The 18,340-nt window shown below is 50.8% G+C and overlaps 1 protein-coding gene across 1 annotated transcript; it reads left to right on the forward strand.

Annotated features, from left to right (window-relative positions):
• The first annotated feature begins 1,884 nt into the window (after window positions 1-1,884).
• Window positions 1,885-14,510, forward strand: LOC108555740 (guanylate cyclase 32E). The gene is made up of 22 exons (XM_017911528.1): window positions 1,885-2,099; window positions 2,513-2,710; window positions 4,575-4,697; window positions 4,797-4,992; window positions 5,428-5,505; window positions 5,792-6,036; window positions 6,970-7,115; window positions 9,292-9,430; window positions 9,522-9,612; window positions 10,443-10,648; window positions 10,961-11,143; window positions 11,237-11,341; window positions 11,463-11,534; window positions 11,907-12,072; window positions 12,147-12,354; window positions 12,458-12,592; window positions 12,727-12,839; window positions 12,928-13,079; window positions 13,151-13,249; window positions 13,316-13,460; window positions 13,537-13,635; window positions 13,731-14,510. The coding sequence occupies exons 1-22, from the start codon at window positions 1,911-1,913 to the stop codon at window positions 14,507-14,509; spliced, it is 3,867 nt and encodes a 1,288-aa protein (XP_017767017.1). The 5' UTR covers window positions 1,885-1,910; the 3' UTR covers window position 14,510.
• Window positions 14,511-18,340: the final 3,830 nt, after the last annotated feature.

Raw genomic sequence — 18,340 nt, forward strand, 5'->3', positions numbered from 1 at the left:
CGTGTACCCGACTTAATCGCGCCACGCGTCTGCCAACGCGTAAAGCGGAAATTTGTACGAATCGGTATCGGCGTTAATTGGAGCGTCGAAGTGAGTAAACGAGTTGCACTCGCGGTGCACGCTTCGCAGCTCGTCCGTCACGGCTCGACTCCGCTCCGCTCCGCGCCGAGAATAGAATACGATTGCCGGTGGACCGAGCGGTTTTCGCGAATCGCGCCGTTTCGACGAGCTCGTAAATTCGCGCGGAACCGGCGCGAGTGATTAATCGGTTCTCGATTGACGCGCGAACGTTGCTGCGAGAAAAACGCCGCGTGGGAAACGGTAGTCGACGCCGATTTCGATCGCCTTTCAGCAGAGGAAGACGGAGAAAGAGCAAAGAAACAGGCGAGGAACAATGCTATCGAGGAGAGAGATAAATCAGCGGACGAGGGAACGACGTGTTCATAGCCGGTACTCTCGAACGAAATACCCTGTCAAGATTTGTATCCGTTTAATTACCGTCGGGCATTAAGAGGTGCGGCCGATGGAAACGCGCCTTCTGGTTACCGATTCGCTCGCCGCCGCGTGTGACATTATCGATCCGTCTGTGACAATTCACCCTCGGAAAATTAATTTCTCGGCTACCAGCGATTTCGCGTGCGCTTAATAAACCCGTGCAGCTCGTTAATTACCGTGGCTGGCGGGAAGGTGCGCGCGGCAGGGGAAACGAAAGTACCGACGCATTCGTTACCGTGTCGAAATCGGCCACCGCCATCGGCGTTTTCGCTCTTTATCCGCTCCGGAATTCGCGCGAACGCCGCGAATTTTTCGCACCAGCTGGCCCAAGATTAATAGAAACCGCGTGGCGGACAAAGGCCGACGCGCGCGCGTCGGCGCGTTCTAATTTTGTTCCCATTCTCTTGGTCGCGCGTCGATGTCCATCGTAGGCGCGGCGGTTACGCGGAACAGCGTCGGCTGTCTTTTTCCTCTTCGACCTATTATTAACGGAGCGCTCTATTTTAACGATACGTCAAAAACGACGGGGTCGTTGGACAGAATTTCGTAGACATGTGGCATTGCGTAACTCGGAAAGTTTCGCGACGACGTCGGTGTTTAGAGGAAAACCAAAGGACGTGTCGCGCCGACGACCACGACCACGACGACGACCATGGTTGAACCGGAAAAAGAACGAGGCGTTGAGTCACCGCGATTGATTAATAACGCGCCACCACCGATACGAATCACGGCCGAACCACCGGTTTTCCTGCTCGTGGCAATATCGAGTGAGCTCAGAGGAATAACGTTTGCCCAGCGTTCCGACGAGCTTTCGTTCGTTTCGATCGAGTCGAAATCGAATCGGAGAGAAATGGATGTGGCAAAGCCGCGTTGCAGAATGGAATATCGAGAGATTGGTCTGCTCGTGGGTGGATAAATCGGTGTTGGATCGACCGCGACGAAGAGGGACGCCTGGTGGTTGGCTAGCTGTCGATGACGCGCGTGCTCCATCACGCGAAATAGCTGGAGCGAATGGACGTCGGAACCTGGCCCGGTAGTTAGCGACGAAGAAAGGCGAAATACTAGGAAGAGGAAGCGTGTGGTACACCGTAGGAGATCGATGGTGTTTATTGCAGCCCCGTCGAGCTTACCGGATTCATCCATTACCTTCCCTACGTCTCTCGTCCGCAAGCTCGTGCTTCCATTGGTCGCCGGTTGCAAATAAAAGCCGATGCAGCTGAGCGCCAGTGCACGGACGAAAGATGGAATTTTTCTCGGGATAAACGGCGGCGAGCTTTCGAGAGGGGGTGTAGAGAAAGCTTGCCGATATTGGACGATAGCCGGGGATGAAAATAGGTCGGCGCGGCGCGAAGAAATTTTCATGCGGCGTATGGGAAATAAAGGGGAATTAATCTGCCAAGGTTCCGCGACTGGGCATGCTACTGGCACACGTGGAGAGGACCTGTCTGTTACTAACGGCGATCCACGTTTTACTCGATAAGGGCGCCTACGCCGAGACCTTCACCCTCGGGTACATCACCGGTTCGAAAAGACGTCCAGGGGACTTGGAGTATCAGCGCCCCGGTTACCGGATATCCGGCGCCATATCGCTCGCCGTGGAAGAGGTAATTACCACCGCTTATTTTCCCCGAACCCATCGGCTGACCACAATTTGCACGGAAGTGGCTAATTAAGCGCGATAAATTTAGGAATACCCTCGCAGTGATCCCGGTTATCGCGACTCGTTACCGGTAAGATCCACGCGAATATTCCGCGTAATCCTAGAGGAAAGAGTTTCGTCCGCGGATAACCGAATACGCTTCCGAGAAAATGAACACGAAACTGTCTGCTCGCTTCGCGTTGCGACGAAATTGCGACTCTCGCGACGACGACGACGACGACGACGACTACGACGACTACGACGTGGACTCTCAGGGAAGTAGAGGTTAGCTGGAACGATACGGGAAAATGGCGCCGGGGGTGGGGATTGAATTAAATTAATTCCACGAGAAGAATGTAGGATTACTCGGCTCGGTAGGTGAACGCAGGTGAGCTCGGTCGACGGGGCCACAAGCTCGACTTCCTGGTCGCGGAAACTTATGGCGAGGAGGAGACCAGCATCCTGATGACCGCGGATCTCTGGAAGAAGAACATCAGCGGGTACATAGGTCCACAGGAAACCTGCATCCACGAGGGCAGAATGGCCGCGGCGTTCAACCTTCCAATGATATCTTACGTAAGCTGCCTTTTCTCTCTCTCTCTTTCTTAGCCTTGACAAAGAATCCCGGTGTGCGCGTACGCGCGTCTGTCCGTGTCTACGACTCGTACGAGACAAGCGGAATATTTCCATTCCATCCTCTCCTTTCGTCCACCTCCGGACGTTCGATACCCTCCCTGTTCGCGAAATTTCAACCAGGAGAAACGAAAAACGGAAGAAAACGGACGCCGAATCCGAGGAAACTTCTCCTCCCTTGTAACTCTTCGGTAAGAAATGCTTTCACGGTTACGCAACTGGAAATGCATCGTCTCGAGAAGTTGTCGATACGAGTGAACGAATCCCCGGATAGCATCCCTTCGCGCGCAACCCTCTTCCTCCTCAGCCACTCTGTTTCGAGTAACAAGCCGCGGAGAAGGCGTTTTCGGCAGCACGGTTCCTTCCGAATGGAGAATGTCCGAGTCCATTAAGACGTCCCGTTTCGATCGGCCGTCCATATTGCTCGCGACGCGTCGTAAATTACTCGCGGAACGATACGATCGCTCGCGACGTCGCACGCGACGAAAACAAACGTAACGCTCGCTCGCGCCACACCGCTCGCGAGTATTTCGGCCTATCCGTGGCGTATCCGCCAGGCTGCGTTCCATTTAAATCCAGTACCGTGTGCACCTATGTAATAGCAGGAACGGTCCCCGAAGTGTTTCGTTCGATCGTTTTTTCGCTTGTACCGACGTGATCTGACGGTGCAATGCGCGGTTTAAGCTGGCCGGCAGCTGGCGGCCCGGCCGAGCAAATAAATTATTCGCCGACCACCGAGGAATACGAATGCGCGGAGCTGAGGTTACGACACGTTTAAACCCATTCAGCGTCACCGAGTCGTCAGCACGGACCTCTTATCTATCCGTATTTCGGCTCCCTTCTCGCGCCGAGGCTCGTTAGACCGAACGGCTTCGCGCGATCTTCGAATTCGATTAACGGGTTCGACGGTCGCCACCTGAATTACGAGCCTCGTAAAACCTCGGAGTTCCTTCTTTTTAACCGCTCCTACCAGCGAGCAGACGCGATTCGACGGAGCTTGGCGAACGAGTGGGTCGAAGAATGGCCGACAGGGGTGATAACAGGGGCGTGTCAGGGTGAGAAAAGGGAAAACCATTTTTCGATCGTCGCGTTTTCGAGCTAATCCTCGTTTATCGTTATCGAATCGAAATTATAATCCTCGATACGGGTTTTAAAACTGCGGTCGAGGTGCGGAAGCTGTTGGTGTTTGCTCGGAATTATCCGAATTATCCGAGTCGTGGAGTAGTTTTATCCCGATTTTCGCGAACCGTTGCACGCGAGCTACGACTTTCGAACGAACCCCGGTGGAAATTAATCGACTGGTCGGCTAAAAGTCGAGTATAATAATTCAGCCGAACATGGAGCGAAAGAAACTGCTCCTGATTTTATCCGTCGTGGATTAATTTCGCGTTTGGCCTCGGCGGCCGGACCGTGCGATACGTTTCGGATTCGAGCGGATCGAACGATGGCTATCGTTATTATCGAATTTAATAACCGGCCGGATTAATCGGCCCGGCCCGTTCGTGCCGCTCGTAAATTACCATATACGTTTCCGTTCGCTCTTTTGTTCGATTTTCCGCGAGCCCCGTTACGCGTTGCTAGTCCAGCTGACACACTGATCACTCGCATTACGTGTCCCTCGCTTTCCAACCTAGTAATAGACCAACCTAGAAACCCGATGCAAATTCGAAACTGGCTTGCCAGCACGTGGAACCAGCCACGCCGTTTGTCTTGTCGCCCGGCTTTGCTCGAAATATCGCGCCGGACAAGGTCTATCGGAACGATCAGGTTCAACGATCTGGAAAGCACGCGTTTCCTTTGCTTTCAGTTTTGCACTCATCGCGAGTCATCGGATAAAAAGGAGTTCCCCACTTTCGCCAGGACCAGACCACCCGATACGCAGATTTCCAAGTCCGTGGTCTCCGTGTTGATGGCGTTCAACTGGACGAAAGTAAGTGGAACGATCTCGAGAGAGAGAGAGAGAGAGAGAGAGAGAGACCAGCGGGCTACTAAATCGAGAAGTGACGAGCTTGACGTCTGTGACGATTAGGTGACGTTCATGTACATGAACTCGACCCTGTTCGAATTCAACAAGATGTCGACGGTGGCCGAGACGATACTCTCGTCGTTCGAGGCTGCGGGTGTGACGGTGAACTTTCTTCGTTGCTGGGAAGAGCCGTATCACGTCACGCACATGACCAATCCGTTCCACCAGCACGTCAGCGAGACGTATCGGGAGACGCGAAGTGAGTAAGAAAACGAAATTGTTAGAGCCTCGAGCGAAGGAATTGCGAGGAAGCTTGGCTCGTCCAAGTTCGGCGAACTCGCTTTTCCAATTTATCGCGATACCTGCTGGGACCCGGTCTCCAACACGCTCTCGAACACGCTGTCAAACACGCTCTTTTCCCGAGTGACACGCGACGCAGGCCTGAAATAGGCTACCCGCATTTTAATTCCTTCGTCGAGGTTGTACGCGAGAACGCACCCGGTCCGACGCGGGCGGGTGGCCCGCATGTCACGGTTGCTGGAATTCCGCGCGGTGAATAGATACGGCGCGTAATTCGGCTGGCAGCTCGGTACCGTCCGCGCGTTTATCGAAAATAGCCACGTTTGACCCGTTTCGGGAAATTAAGAAGCTACGAAGAGACTGATCGCCGGAACACCGCGCGCTTCTGTTCCAGTTTACGTGATTCTAGGCAATTACTACGAGCACATGGGACTGCTGATGGCTCTGGACGAAAGGAAGCTCTTGGAAAAAGGTATAAATCCGCTGTAACATAATCAGGTACATATACTCGAGAGCAGTGTCACTAGTCGTAGTCTAATACTCAACTTTGACCAAGCTTTACTAAAACCTTCCCGCTTCGACCTATCTCGCGAGAGTACGATTTCACAGAGAATATACGATTTTACAAGAATCGTTCCTCGTCGTCGCGTCTGTTTCTTTTCTTCCACGCGAGTCGTCCTAACGATCCTATAGATTTCTCGTTAAATCCACGATCTCGGGGGAAAGGAGAAGGCATATCGCGAGAATTCGTGCCGCAGGCGAGTACTGGGTGGTCGGCGTGGATATCGAGCAGTACGACGAGAAACGACCAGACAAGTACTTCCGCGGTTTATGGCAGAGGAAGACAAACTCGTCGATCCTGAAGGCGTATCGCAGCTACTTCAGCGTGGTAGCCACCGCGCCCATATACTCCAACAACTTCACTCGCATGGTGAACGCGTACAGGCAGAGGCCGCCCTTCAACTTCTCCAACCCGCTCGCGAACATGGGTGGAATCATTCAGGTGACTACCATAATCGCTCGTTGTAAATCTTCCAAATCGCGACGTTCCCGGTCGTTTCGAAATTCACACGCTGTCGCGCCAGTCTTACGCGAGGCTCCAGGGGTCCACCACGGAATTCTCGTTACGCTCTACCGTCGTATTTTATTCCAGTAATAAATCTTGCTTCGATTGAGATATATAATCCCTGAATAATTTCTCCTTCGTTTCGCCATTCGATTCGGGTCAATCTCGGATACTTTGTACGAATTTCTGGTAGTTTCTGGAACCGGTAAAAAAAGGGCGGGAAGTTCAAACGACGCTTGAAGATTCCGAAAAATTGACGGGGGTCATTTTTGTTACTGGACAGCCACCGGTTTACGACGGAATTCTCATTACGCCCTATCGTGGTATTTTATTCGCGTGATAAATTTTGCTTCGATTGAAATATATAATCTCTGAATGGGACATGTCTGGAACAGGTAAACGCGGGAAATTCAATTGACGCTTGAAAATTCCTAAAAATTGACGGGGGCCATTTTTGTCACTGGATAGCCACCGGTCCACGACGTAATTCTCATTACGTTCTACCCTGGTATTTTATTTGCGTGATAAATCTTGCTTCGATTGAGATATATAATCTCTGAATAATGGCTCATTCGTTTCGCGATTCGGATCAATCTCGGATCCCCCGTACAGATTTCTGCTAATTTCCGGAACAGGTAAACGCGGGAAATTCGATTGACGCTTGAAAATTCCCCAAAAAGTGACGGGAACCATTTTTGTTACTGGATAGCTTCCTTTATCCTCGGGAAAGCTGGAAAGCCATAACGCGAAGGAAATCGAAACGACTCGGAGAAATGGACGACGTTTAGCGATCAGTCCTTAGCATCGGGACGCGATTCGAGCACCGTCTTCGTCTCTTAAACGTAATCGTCTGTTTGTGTTATAAGGCAGATCGTGCCAGAGACGGCGTATCTGTACGACGCGGTGCACCTCTACGAGAGATCGTTGCTAAAAGCTCTGGACGAGAATCGGGATCCACGAAACGGCCGAGAAATGGTGGCGACTCTTTACGGTGTTCATTATCGCAGCGCCATGGGGTATGTACGAGACAGAGGGAGAGAGAGGACGAGGCGGATGAGCGGAATCGGCCGCTTATCGCGCCGCTTTACGGCATGCAAATCAGCTTCATCGCGAGGCGATCTCGGCGTCGCGGAAAGCAAGCCGAAAACCAGGCACTCGCGCCTGCATGGTGTATTTTCGTCGAAGCGATTACCGTTTGCATACCGTAACCGAGTCGACGAGGAAGCGAGGCGATCCGTCACTCTTCGTATCTTTGCGCCAACGCGTCGCGACGCGCTGATTGGGCCAGGAGTTACCAAAGATTCGTCGCTCGTTTTCCAAAATTCGCTTCGCGATACGATTCTGTTCTGCTGACCTATCCACTCGCCATTTTTAACACTAGCGTTACGGACGCTATCTGTATACCTATTTCTAAGGACACCTGTCAAATTGACAGATAAAGGAATCTACGTGCCTTTGTTTTAACGATTAGTTTAATTTAGAAACAATTATATATTATATTAACAGTCTTAACCCTTTGCACTCGAGAGGTGAGCTTCAATCACCGTTTCGTAAAATTTGGAGGTTCGATATTAATTAACCCTTTGCACTCGACAGGTGACCCTCACTTACCGTTTCATAAACTTTGGAAGATAAATATTAATTAATATATCAAATTTAATGTAATGTAACAGTGTGCAAAGTATCGAAATCAAATAATTCTACAATTCTATTATTACAAAATTCTTTGTTCACTGCTCAAAAAAGTATCGTCAGTTTTTCAGTAGAGAATCTTTGAATTTCTACTCTTCTCTAGCCAAAAAATCATGAGTACAAAGGGTTAATATATGTTAATTGAATCTGTTACCATCGTATAATTGGAGCAATCCTTCCGTCAAATTGACGGGTTCTATAAGTCTACAGTTAAACTTTCGATTCGAAATTCCGCAGTGAATCGCTTTGGTCTGACTGCGTGATTTTTCTTCCAATACGCGTAAGCTTCATAGGTAGTCCTTATTATAGGACGAGCCAAAAAATTGTTGGGATTATTCTGGCTAAATCCCTCTTCTGGTAGATAAAGCTTCGTAGAATTTAAGAGTATCGACGCTTCTTTACTCTCTCTAACACTACCCTCACATCCTATATGCCCTTACGCATTGGTTCCCTAATTCTTAAACTAATTAGTGGTAATAACTAGTACTAATTCCTAAACTTGGAGAGCGTACCTAACTTTCTCTACCATAAACAGTCCTTCCTCTCGATCCTCTTGCACGCGATCGCTTTCGTCCTTCCGCGTGCACTGGCAGCTGTTAGCCTAAGACTGCGCATTCGCTCCTTTATCATTACGTCCCAAACACTCTTCGCATTCTCTCAGGGCCGCGCCCATTCCATTCCATTCCCACAGTATGTATAATTAATTGTTTCGACGTTCCCTCGTATTCCATTTTCTTTAAGATTCTTCTCCTTTCCTTCTTTCACGCATCCGTCATTTGACCGGTTGCGGTAAGTTCAACGTTAAAAGGTGCGTCGCGCGTTGCTGTCAACTCCGCGAAACGGATGTCTCACCGCAAGTTCGCGTTACATTTCCTTTTCACGCTTTATACGCGGTTGCCGCATATATTGCTCGAACAAAGCGCGAGAAAATGTAAAAAATGTAGAAGCGAGGATGGAAAGACTGCGAAGCCAGCGTGTCTGCCGTTTCCACGTAAAAATTCATCCAGATGATCGCGTTAGATGGGATCGGTTGCGCAATGGAGGAAACAGGACGCGAGATCACCTGAATCACCGTGGAAATATTTGCCCGCGCGTAAGACGGTTTAAAGTGCGCGAGGCCAATAAAGCAGAGGCGGCCATTATTAGGATGACGCAAGCGTCTAGAGTGATAATTGACCCTACGAAATAATTAAGGCTCTCGCGCGCGGCTATCCGTGCTCTCGGATTCTCGTAATTTTCCTTCGTCCGGGATGATCGATCCTCGTCCATCGTCTTCTCGATGCCTCCGCACGAGGATGAACTTGCGCAACGCTCCGTTACTCCGTTTGACGAGCGACGAATCGGGCATTTAATAACACGGGAGAAAGAGAAACGGGACGATATAAAAATCGACGGAATATAACGCTTCCCGCGTCTCTTTGCGCAATTTACGAGGACTTTTAGCGCGCGTAAAACGCGCGTTACGACGCCTGCCTGTTGCATGATATATCGTCTGTACAGGTACATGGTCTACATGGACGAAAACGGAGACGCTGAAGGCAATTACACTTTGATCGCTCTGGACAATCGGCCGACAAAGGGACACGGTTTATACCCCATAGCGTACTTTGTGGGAAAAGAGAACGGCACGAATCTGCCAGTGAGACATTAACTGATATTCTCGAGCGCGGTTTTTGCCAGCGCGGACCTTTCGTCGCTTTCCTTTATCGATTCCCGTTACTCTCTTGCAGAAACTCCGATTGACAAGGGATATTCGGTGGATCGGTGACGGGCCGCCCATCGCGGAGCCTCGTTGCGGTTACCACGGCGAGAAGTGCACTTGTACGTATGGCCATTTTCATCCTCCCACTTTTATTTGCAAACATAAACCCCGGTAACGACGAATCAAACGGGTGACACTTGACCGGGAAAGGGTGGTGGGTGCTCGGTTGCGAAAAACAGGGGCGGCGACGAATCGCGTTAGATCGTGAATGGATGATTCGTAGAATGGAACTTGGTCGGATGATCGAAACGGCTCTCGGATGGTGAAAACGCGAGCAGGGTAGAGGGTCTCTCGGTTCTCCTTCGAATTACCATTCGTCAGCTTTCTCCGGTACCTTTAAGGCCGCGAACCGATCGTTCGAAAATACATCATAAAGTTTGCCGGTCCGACCTTAAAATTTGCATATGTAAATCCGTTAAAGGGGAACGCCTTCCGCCCTTCCTACCCGCGGATACCTTTTTCGTTTCCTTTAATTGAGATCGAAAACGTATCTCGACCACGTAACCGCGCTGCCGATTACGGATTATGCAACCAACCACTGCCGCCACGGTCGTGACCGATTTAAACGTCCTGAACACGAAACATTAAACGAGGGGGGTACAATTAAAAAAGGATCGAACCGAGGCGAGCATCTCTGACCCAAATATCCTCCATGGTGAATCTCGAGAAGACCCAGCCGATCGGTCATTTAAAATAACGACGATTAATATCGACCAACCGCCACGTTGATAATACCGATAACGATATAATAACGATGTCGATAACAACGTTGTTATTGCTAACGACGACGACGACAAAGACGAGGACGAAGACGACAATGACGATGACGATAACGATGATAAAAATAGGTGGCCGAAGAAGGTACACTATTTACAATTGAATCGTCTAGCTCACACTGGGGAGATCGTCGGTGGGATAGCCGGTGGATTTCTGTTGATTATCGTGACCGTGATCCTGGTGCTATACAGGAACTGGAAGTACGAGCAGGAACTGGATTCCCTGCTCTGGAAGGTGAACTACAAAGACATTCAGATCAAAGAGCAGAAAGACGAGCCGGAGGGAGCCAACGAGGCGCCTACCAAATGCAATTCCAAGGTAAATAGCCCGGCTTCGCCGTCTATGTCGTCTCTACTTTCCTCTCTATACTTCCTCTCTTATACCAATTCTCCGTTATTTTCCTCATTTCCCTCGACCCAATTGATCCCGGGACTTTCGAAGCTCGACATATTCGGCTATCAAAGCCCCAACGATACTCCGACTCCTTTTTATACCCGATCCGCGGAAGACTCCGAGATCCTCGAGATCCAAGTGTCCCGGTCTATCGATCCACCAGTCGGATAAATTTTCCAGGAATTTTTAAACGCTTCACTGCCCGTTCCCGATAACGAGAATATTTTTCCCTCGCAGACGACGACGCAGCCGATCGTAAGAACCAGCCAAGTCTCTCTCAGCTCGAACCCCGACGCCGATTTCCGCTATTCGATGATCTACACGCAAATAGGCGTCTACAAGGGGCGGATATTCGCCGTGAAGAAGGTTCGGAAGAAATCGATCGAAATTACACGGGAGATGAAGAAGGAGCTGAAAGTGGTGAGTAACGTCGTGATCTCGAGTGCATCGCCTGAGAACTCGCGAGGGACCCGGTTTCCCGATCGTGCGCAAATTAAAGGATCGTTTCTCTAGATGCGAGACTTGCGACACGATAATTTGAACGCTTTCATCGGAGCGTGCACCGATCCGCCGAACATATGCATCGTCGTGGAGTATTGTGCTCGTGGCAGTCTCAAGGTAATCGTCCGCTGGGACAGTTTGTAATTAAGTAGACGAAAGCTGAAGCATTCGGGATTCCCCGGTGTAATTTTCTCCGCCGCTCGTCTTCTTTCTTTCTTTTCCCTTCTTTTTCTCGTAGGACATCTTGGAGAACGAGGACATGAAGCTGGATAACATGTTCATGGCGTCCTTGGTCGGCGATATAATCAGGGTACGTATTGTCCAGGAGTCCGCCAAGCCTTTCCACCAAACCGGTGCGAGACGCCCCCTTCGAACGTTCTCCGTCCCTAGGGAAAACTCTGCGCGAAGATGTCGTTTATCCGGAACGAACGAGCACGAGAAGAATAAGTATACTCCTCTTGATCGCGTAAAATTTTTCATACCGAAATCCGTTCGCTCGTAGTACGAAACTTTCGTCCTTTCCAAACTCTTCGAATCTTGTCGCTTGTTCCTAGCTACGGAGGCTTTACAGCCTTCCTCGAAATTTCGCCCATTCGACGAAACGAGGGGAACCGATCGCGGAATCGTCGCCTCTGATGCAATTCTTCCACGAGCTCGCCTCTACCACTTTCGCCCTTTTCAGGGTATGATCTATCTGCACGAGTCCGTCATAAAATATCATGGCTCGCTGAGTACGTCCAACTGCCTGGTGGATTCCCGATGGGTCGTAAAGCTGGCGGACTTTGGATTGCACGAATTCAAAAAGGACGCGGAGTGCGAGCCGTGTGACGTCATGAAGAAGTATCACGGTGATTTATCGAATGGCCAATTTTGTAACGTTGGTTCGTCCGATGATGGTAAAGCGAGAATAAAAATTCGACAGGTCTGCTGTATCGAGCGCCAGAGTTACTGCGATCGAGCAAGAGTCAAGAGCAGACTGTGCGAGATTATCAGAGAGGAGACGTTTACTCGTTCGCGATAGTGCTGTACGAGCTTCAAGGGAGGCACGGGCCCTACGGGATCACGGAATTGTCGCACTCGGAGATACTGAAGAAAGTGATCGCGAGAGAGCCGGAAACGGAACCGTTCAGGTATCACGATCAAAGTTGCGGTCTGTCCATCCGAAGATGCTTAAATTTTACGCGCCTCTGTTTCCACCCTGTCAGCTATTCTGTTTTCCTTGAATTATCTCAGACCACCGTTGACCCAATTGGAGAACTGTTTCCATTTCGTGCGCGATTGTCTGGTGGAGTGCTGGGCCGAGGATCCCGAGGCTCGACCAGACTTCAAGATCGTGAGGAACAAGCTGAGGCCATTGAGGAAGGGCATGTGAGTTGAGACGCTTGGAAACCACCGAGGTGTCGTTTCTCGAACGCGTGGAACGGTGGCCATCGAGCGAGCGAGAGAAAAAGGAAGGTAAGAGGTAAAAGGCAATCGAGGTAAATTAAAGTACGCGTTTTCAGGAAGCCGAACATATTTGACAACATGATGGCCATGATGGAGAAGTACGCGAATAATCTCGAAGCGCTGGTGGACGAGCGAACGGACCAATTAACCGAGGAGAAGAAGAAAACAGGTTGCTGGACATTTCGCGAAGCGTCACACGGTCGAAAAACACCGTGGCATTACCCACGGACTATATCTCACAGAGTTGCACCTTTCAGACGCCCTGTTGTACGAAATGCTGCCGCGATACGTGGCCGAGCAATTGAAACGGGGACACAAAGTCGAGGCGGAGAGCTTCGACAGCGTGACGATTTACTTCAGCGACATCGTCGGGTTCACCGCCATGTCGGCCGAGAGCACGCCTCTGCAGGTACGCGCGAAGATTCGAATCAGAGTTCGCGGTTGTAAACGTGGCGGATTACCGAAATCGTTGGTTCGCAGGTAGTAGACTTTCTGAACGATTTGTACACCTGCTTCGACTCGACGATAGAGAATTACGACGTGTACAAAGTGGAGACGATCGGCGACGCTTACATGGTGGTGAGTATCGAAAGTACGAGGCGCGAAGCGTGATACAGGCTCGTGAATCATTGGGCCTTTTGACAGGTAAGCGGTTTACCGATTCGAAACGGTATTCAGCACGCGGGAGAAATTGCTAGCATGTCCTTGTGCCTCCTAGACGCCGTTAAACAGTTCACCATACGACACAGGCCGCTGGACAAGCTGCAGCTGAGGATCGGTATACATTCCGGTAAGCTCGGTGAGAAAAGGCCGATCGATTTTAGACCGCGTCCATTACGGCTGACACACTTTTACTTCTCTTCTAGGCCCCGTGTGCGCCGGTGTGGTAGGCCTAAAAATGCCCCGTTACTGCCTATTTGGTGATACCGTGAACACGGCCAGTCGCATGGAATCCACCGGAGCCCGTGAGTAGCCGCACGCGGCAGATATGACCGACAAAAGCGAAGAATCGTGACTCGCCGATATGTGTACCCGAAACGCGTGCTCCTTGCTTTTTCAGCTCTGAAAATTCACTGCAGCGGCGAGACGAAGGAGTTACTGGACCAGCTCGGCGGATTCGGGATAGTCGAGAGGGGTCTGGTGTCCATGAAAGGCAAAGGCGAACGTCTCACCTACTGGCTAATAGGCGAGGACTCGATCCTCAGAGAGGAACGAAGCAGGGAACGAGAGCACAGGCGAAACGGTTGCGCGAGGAAGAGCCACGCGAACCCTCTGATACCTCGGAGTTCCCTGAAGAACAAGTCTCTGGTGAGGTCCACCTTCATGAGGTGTTCCAGCGAGTCGCCGAAACGGCTGCGTTTCGCCAGCTCGGATCAGCTGGATCAAAAGTGCTCTCGCGTGAGCAGCCAGCTAGAGTCCATAGTGGACAACAGTCCGTGCAAGCCGAAGATGTCTTGCGCGAGCAGGCCGTCGTGCGTGGACAGCTGGAGATCGTCCAGCAACTCGTGTCCGTGCGTGGAGAAACTGTGCGAGCAGGAAACGCAAATCGACGCGAAAGATTTGGCACGACAGAGGCTGCAGGCCGACGCGAAGAACTCGTCGCTGCGTACCAATTGGACTATCGGGAACGAGCCTTATTTCTCGCGCGGCGGGGCCAAGAACTTGCGCTTCGGCTCGGCCGGGATCGGCCAGACGACCTGTAGATCCGCGCCCAGCAGCCCGAGACACAGCACTCTGATCTTGAATTGTCAGAGGCGAGCGGCACAGTCGAACGAAGAGATAGACGGATGGGACGCTACCATGCCACTGATTTATTATCCGGGAGGACGATTGGATTAAGGAGCCCTGGCCATGGACGCGTCTTAACTCGAGATACTCGAGATTCTCGAGTCGGTTTAGAGCGGCGAGAAGACACAGAGAGCTAGATGGTTTCGAGTTGGTTTCGAGGATCGAACCAGTGCTCGCGTGTAGATCGCGGTACGCGTATCGATATCGTTAGTTCGTATCGAGAGACGGCTGGAACGAGAGATCCAAGAGTCGAGGGTTTGGTGCGAACCAGTGCGAGATCTACGAGGAACCGGTGGTCGTTCTCGATCGAGGCTGTCGCTCCAACGAGTCGAACAGTACGCGATGCTTCGATAATGCTTCGATAATCGCGGAAACTCGAGGCAGATAGACGAGATGCAAACGAATTCCTTGGAATTTTCTTCGATTTATCCTACTATGTCCGATAACGGAGACATAGTTCCGCGCACTCTGAGGTACAACCGGGAGTATTAATTTTAGCGATAATCGACTCGACAATCACGTTCCATTACCGTATTTAGTCGATATTTTAGCGAACGAATGGAGGCTGAGGATAGCAGATGGCCGATGAACGATCGGTGGATCGCCGGTCGGGCGATCGACGTGCGTTTCGAATATGATTTTCCTCTCGCAGTACACGACGTACCAAAGCACACCGTACGTACAAAACGAGATACCTAACAGATGTATTTATACATTATTTATAGCATACGTAACTCGTGCCACGGAAATCAGCGCGCCATAACGGTATATTCCACTGCATTAGCTTAGACAATCAAGAAGGCTCGTGCTTTTTATTCCGTATAAGTGTCTCTAGTCAATTTACTTTTTTTAATTTTACGCACCGTTCGGTTCTTCCAAGTGCGGCAAGTTCGCCTGGCGTTTGCAATAAAATGCGTCCCCCTTGTTCGAACCTTGTCCGCTAGATAGTGGAAATTTGACGAGATACTCGTATCCGCCGAATATTCCGACGAATAGTAGCGTTCACCGAGTTATTTACTGCCGGCACGTAGTACTTAAGCCAATTATTTATAGAGTAATATATATACATAAATATAGATATATATAGATATACGTATACCACGAGCGATCGAAAGCTCGAAACGAAGCCGTTTCGATAACCGCTGTATCGTCTAATTAAGGAACCGATCTATCGTGAACGCGATACGGAAACATGTGTAAGTTTATTATTCTCCTTGAAATAAAGAAATCATTAGCGAACCACGATCACCGACGATTGTCCAACAAAGACGGTGGAACTAGGATAGATGGCGCGATAGACGATTGGAGGAAGGCGAGAATTTTCGTGCAAACTCAGAGATGCATGCGCGAGATGCGTAGCGGTGGGAAGCACAAAGATCCGAGATAATTTCGCGGTATCGACGGAGTCGGCGTTGTTGCACGCAAGTGCAATGGCATCGGGTGCACCCCGCGGGCACACACGAGCACGATGCGTGATGGAACAGCGGCGATAACGCACCGAGATCCATTAAATTATTAGTATCGAAGAAATTAATTGAAGACGAGACGGTGATTGCACGCTCTTCTCCCGTTATCTGCCGCGCACGCTCGGGTCCGTGGTGAAAAATGGGAAAAAATCGATCAAAGTCGATCGCGTCTGGGCTGTACGCGTCTCCGCTCGGCGATTATAAAATTACCGATGCGCGCGTTACCAGCCGCGTATCCGCGAGCGTTCGGTGTAAGCGTGCGCGCGCGCGAGAGAAAACTCGGAGAGTGAGGACGGTATCGATCGCGCGGACGAAAGCCGAGTTGCGGTGCTGCAGGGATATCGATCGCGATGCAGCGCGGATCGTTGGCTTTTTCATCGGAGGAGTGTCTTTCGCGGAGATTCGTTTGGATTTACAGTTAACGGATGGCGCGTTAGAAAGTCGGCTCGAACGTAACAGCGCGAAACGGGAGTGAAGCGTTTGAATATGCATACCGGGCGCGACGTTCCATTCCTTTTTAATATCTAATGGTACTGTTACGTTTATTTATACACCGAGAAGGAGCCGGTCGCGATCGCTCGTGCCTGCCGATCGCGAAAACCATGACTAAAGCCGTTACTGGCTGTGACGGCTAACTAAACTCTTCGTTACTTTAATTTGCACGTCTCGTTACGTGCGTCTTCGTAGCACGTGATCGCGCCGCGGCGCGCCGCGCGGTTCGGTCTCCGCTTAAGCGCGAAACGGTCGTGCAAATAGTAGAATGACTTCTGAATTTATCGCGCAATTTACTATTCGGTGTCTTTCGCAAACTCGATAGAGCAAACGAACGGTAAGCCCGCCGGTGAAAATTCCTCGCCTCGTTTCCGTTCTCCTCGCCTCGCGCGTCTTCCATCCGACTCGAACGTTCCAAACGCCGCGCGGCCGATCTCTTCCTCGAAACCGGCGTTTTTCTTCCACGCTTTACCGATCCCCGATCGAATGCCGGTTACAGCGCGCGGTGTCTTTCGGCAAACGTGCAAGGATACGAATCTGGCGTCGATTCGCCAGACCGCGCCGAGGAATCGAACACCCTGTATAACGAGGCGACTCTTGTACACGGAATAGGGTACCATCTTATTTACGGTGAAGTGGTTGTCGGCCAACTTAGAGGAGCGGCCATCATTCAATCAAGCCGGACAATTTAAACAGCCTGATTCACGCAGCGAAATCATTTAATATTTGACGTCAAGCACGATTATCGTATAACGGTGCGTAATGGCCGATTGTTTATACAGGTTGCAAGCGGCGCCGCAATTTTCAAATGGTGTATCTGCCTCCTGAGAACGAGACGTTGTTGAACGTTGTCGGACGGAGCAATGTTGCAAAATGATCCGTCATTAGCGGCAGGGTACAAGTGACGAGTACGATTACTCTTCGACCAGTTACCGCTAATGGTCGAGCAAAGCGTAGAGGAGAAAAAGGATTCGTGGGCTCACCCCTTTGGTCCCCGTCCTTCTTCCACGCCGCTTCCACCGAGTCCGCCATCGCCTCTCCGAGTCCACCCTTTGCCTCTCGTTTCAAAACCTCGCATTCGTGCAAACCTCGCGCGCGTAATTCCCCGTAATTCCGCGTACGCGCACCTCGTCTCGGCCGGATTCGTTTAAAATTGCTTTAAATATCAATCGCCTCGGCGACCGTGTATTATTTCGACTTCACGCTCCAACGCGAACGGTCTCTCCGTGGAGAGCGTACTTTTATTAGGTTCTCCTTCTGCCAGCCGCGTGTCTATTTATAGACTCGGAATTATCTTCATCCGCCGTAGAACAATACGTTCGAAGCGGTAAAAAATTTCGATAGGAGAATGCTAATCTGCGCGGTTCATCGTTGTCATCGACGTCGACGTCGTCTTCGTCGTCTTCGTCGTCGTCGTCGTTGCGGTCGGTCTCGAATGAAAAGGAGCGGCTCGATTACCAGCAATTAGATCATCGTTGTTGCGCGTACGTGCACAGAGGATGCAGAAAGGGGAAAGAACGTACGCGGTGTTGCGTGCGCGTAGAAATGCGTTCGAGAGAATTAGAGAGATTCGCGATGATCCCACGATTTAGTCTCTCTCGACAGTTTGCCTGATCCGTTTTACCCGATGGGAAATCTGCCCGTGGACAGGTTGCTCGACGCGTCGCGTCGAATGGCGTCCAGGTTTGCGTCTTTTCCACGACGCACCGCACCTGCGGCACAAACGACCTGTTGTCCACGCACACGCGGTTACTTTACATAAGATATGCGCAAGCTTAGACCGAGCTGAAAATAAACTCGTCGCGATTCGACACGTTCGATCGTGACGCTACGCTCGTTGTCATTTAACCTGATTTCCATCGGCACGATTCGCGGCTCGTAGAGACCAGGCCAGGCTCGAATGCCTCGCGTGCCTTTTCCGCGA

Source organism: Eufriesea mexicana, unplaced genomic scaffold (assembly GCF_001483705.2).
Source record: "Eufriesea mexicana isolate 0111107269 unplaced genomic scaffold, ASM148370v2 scaffold265, whole genome shotgun sequence".
In the NCBI taxonomy this organism is placed as follows: Eukaryota; Metazoa; Arthropoda; class Insecta; order Hymenoptera; family Apidae; genus Eufriesea; species Eufriesea mexicana.

Coding starts and splice junctions, on each gene's coding strand:
- LOC108555740 (XM_017911528.1), top strand. CDS start 1,911: ATGCTACTGGCACACGTGGAGAGGACCTGTCTGTTACTAACGGCGATC. Junction 2,100..2,512: donor TATCGCTCGCCGTGGAAGAG/GTAATTACCACC, acceptor TCGGCTCGGTAG/GTGAACGCAGGTGAGCTCGG. Junction 6,037..6,969: donor ACATGGGTGGAATCATTCAG/GTGACTACCATA, acceptor GTTATAAGGCAG/ATCGTGCCAGAGACGGCGTA.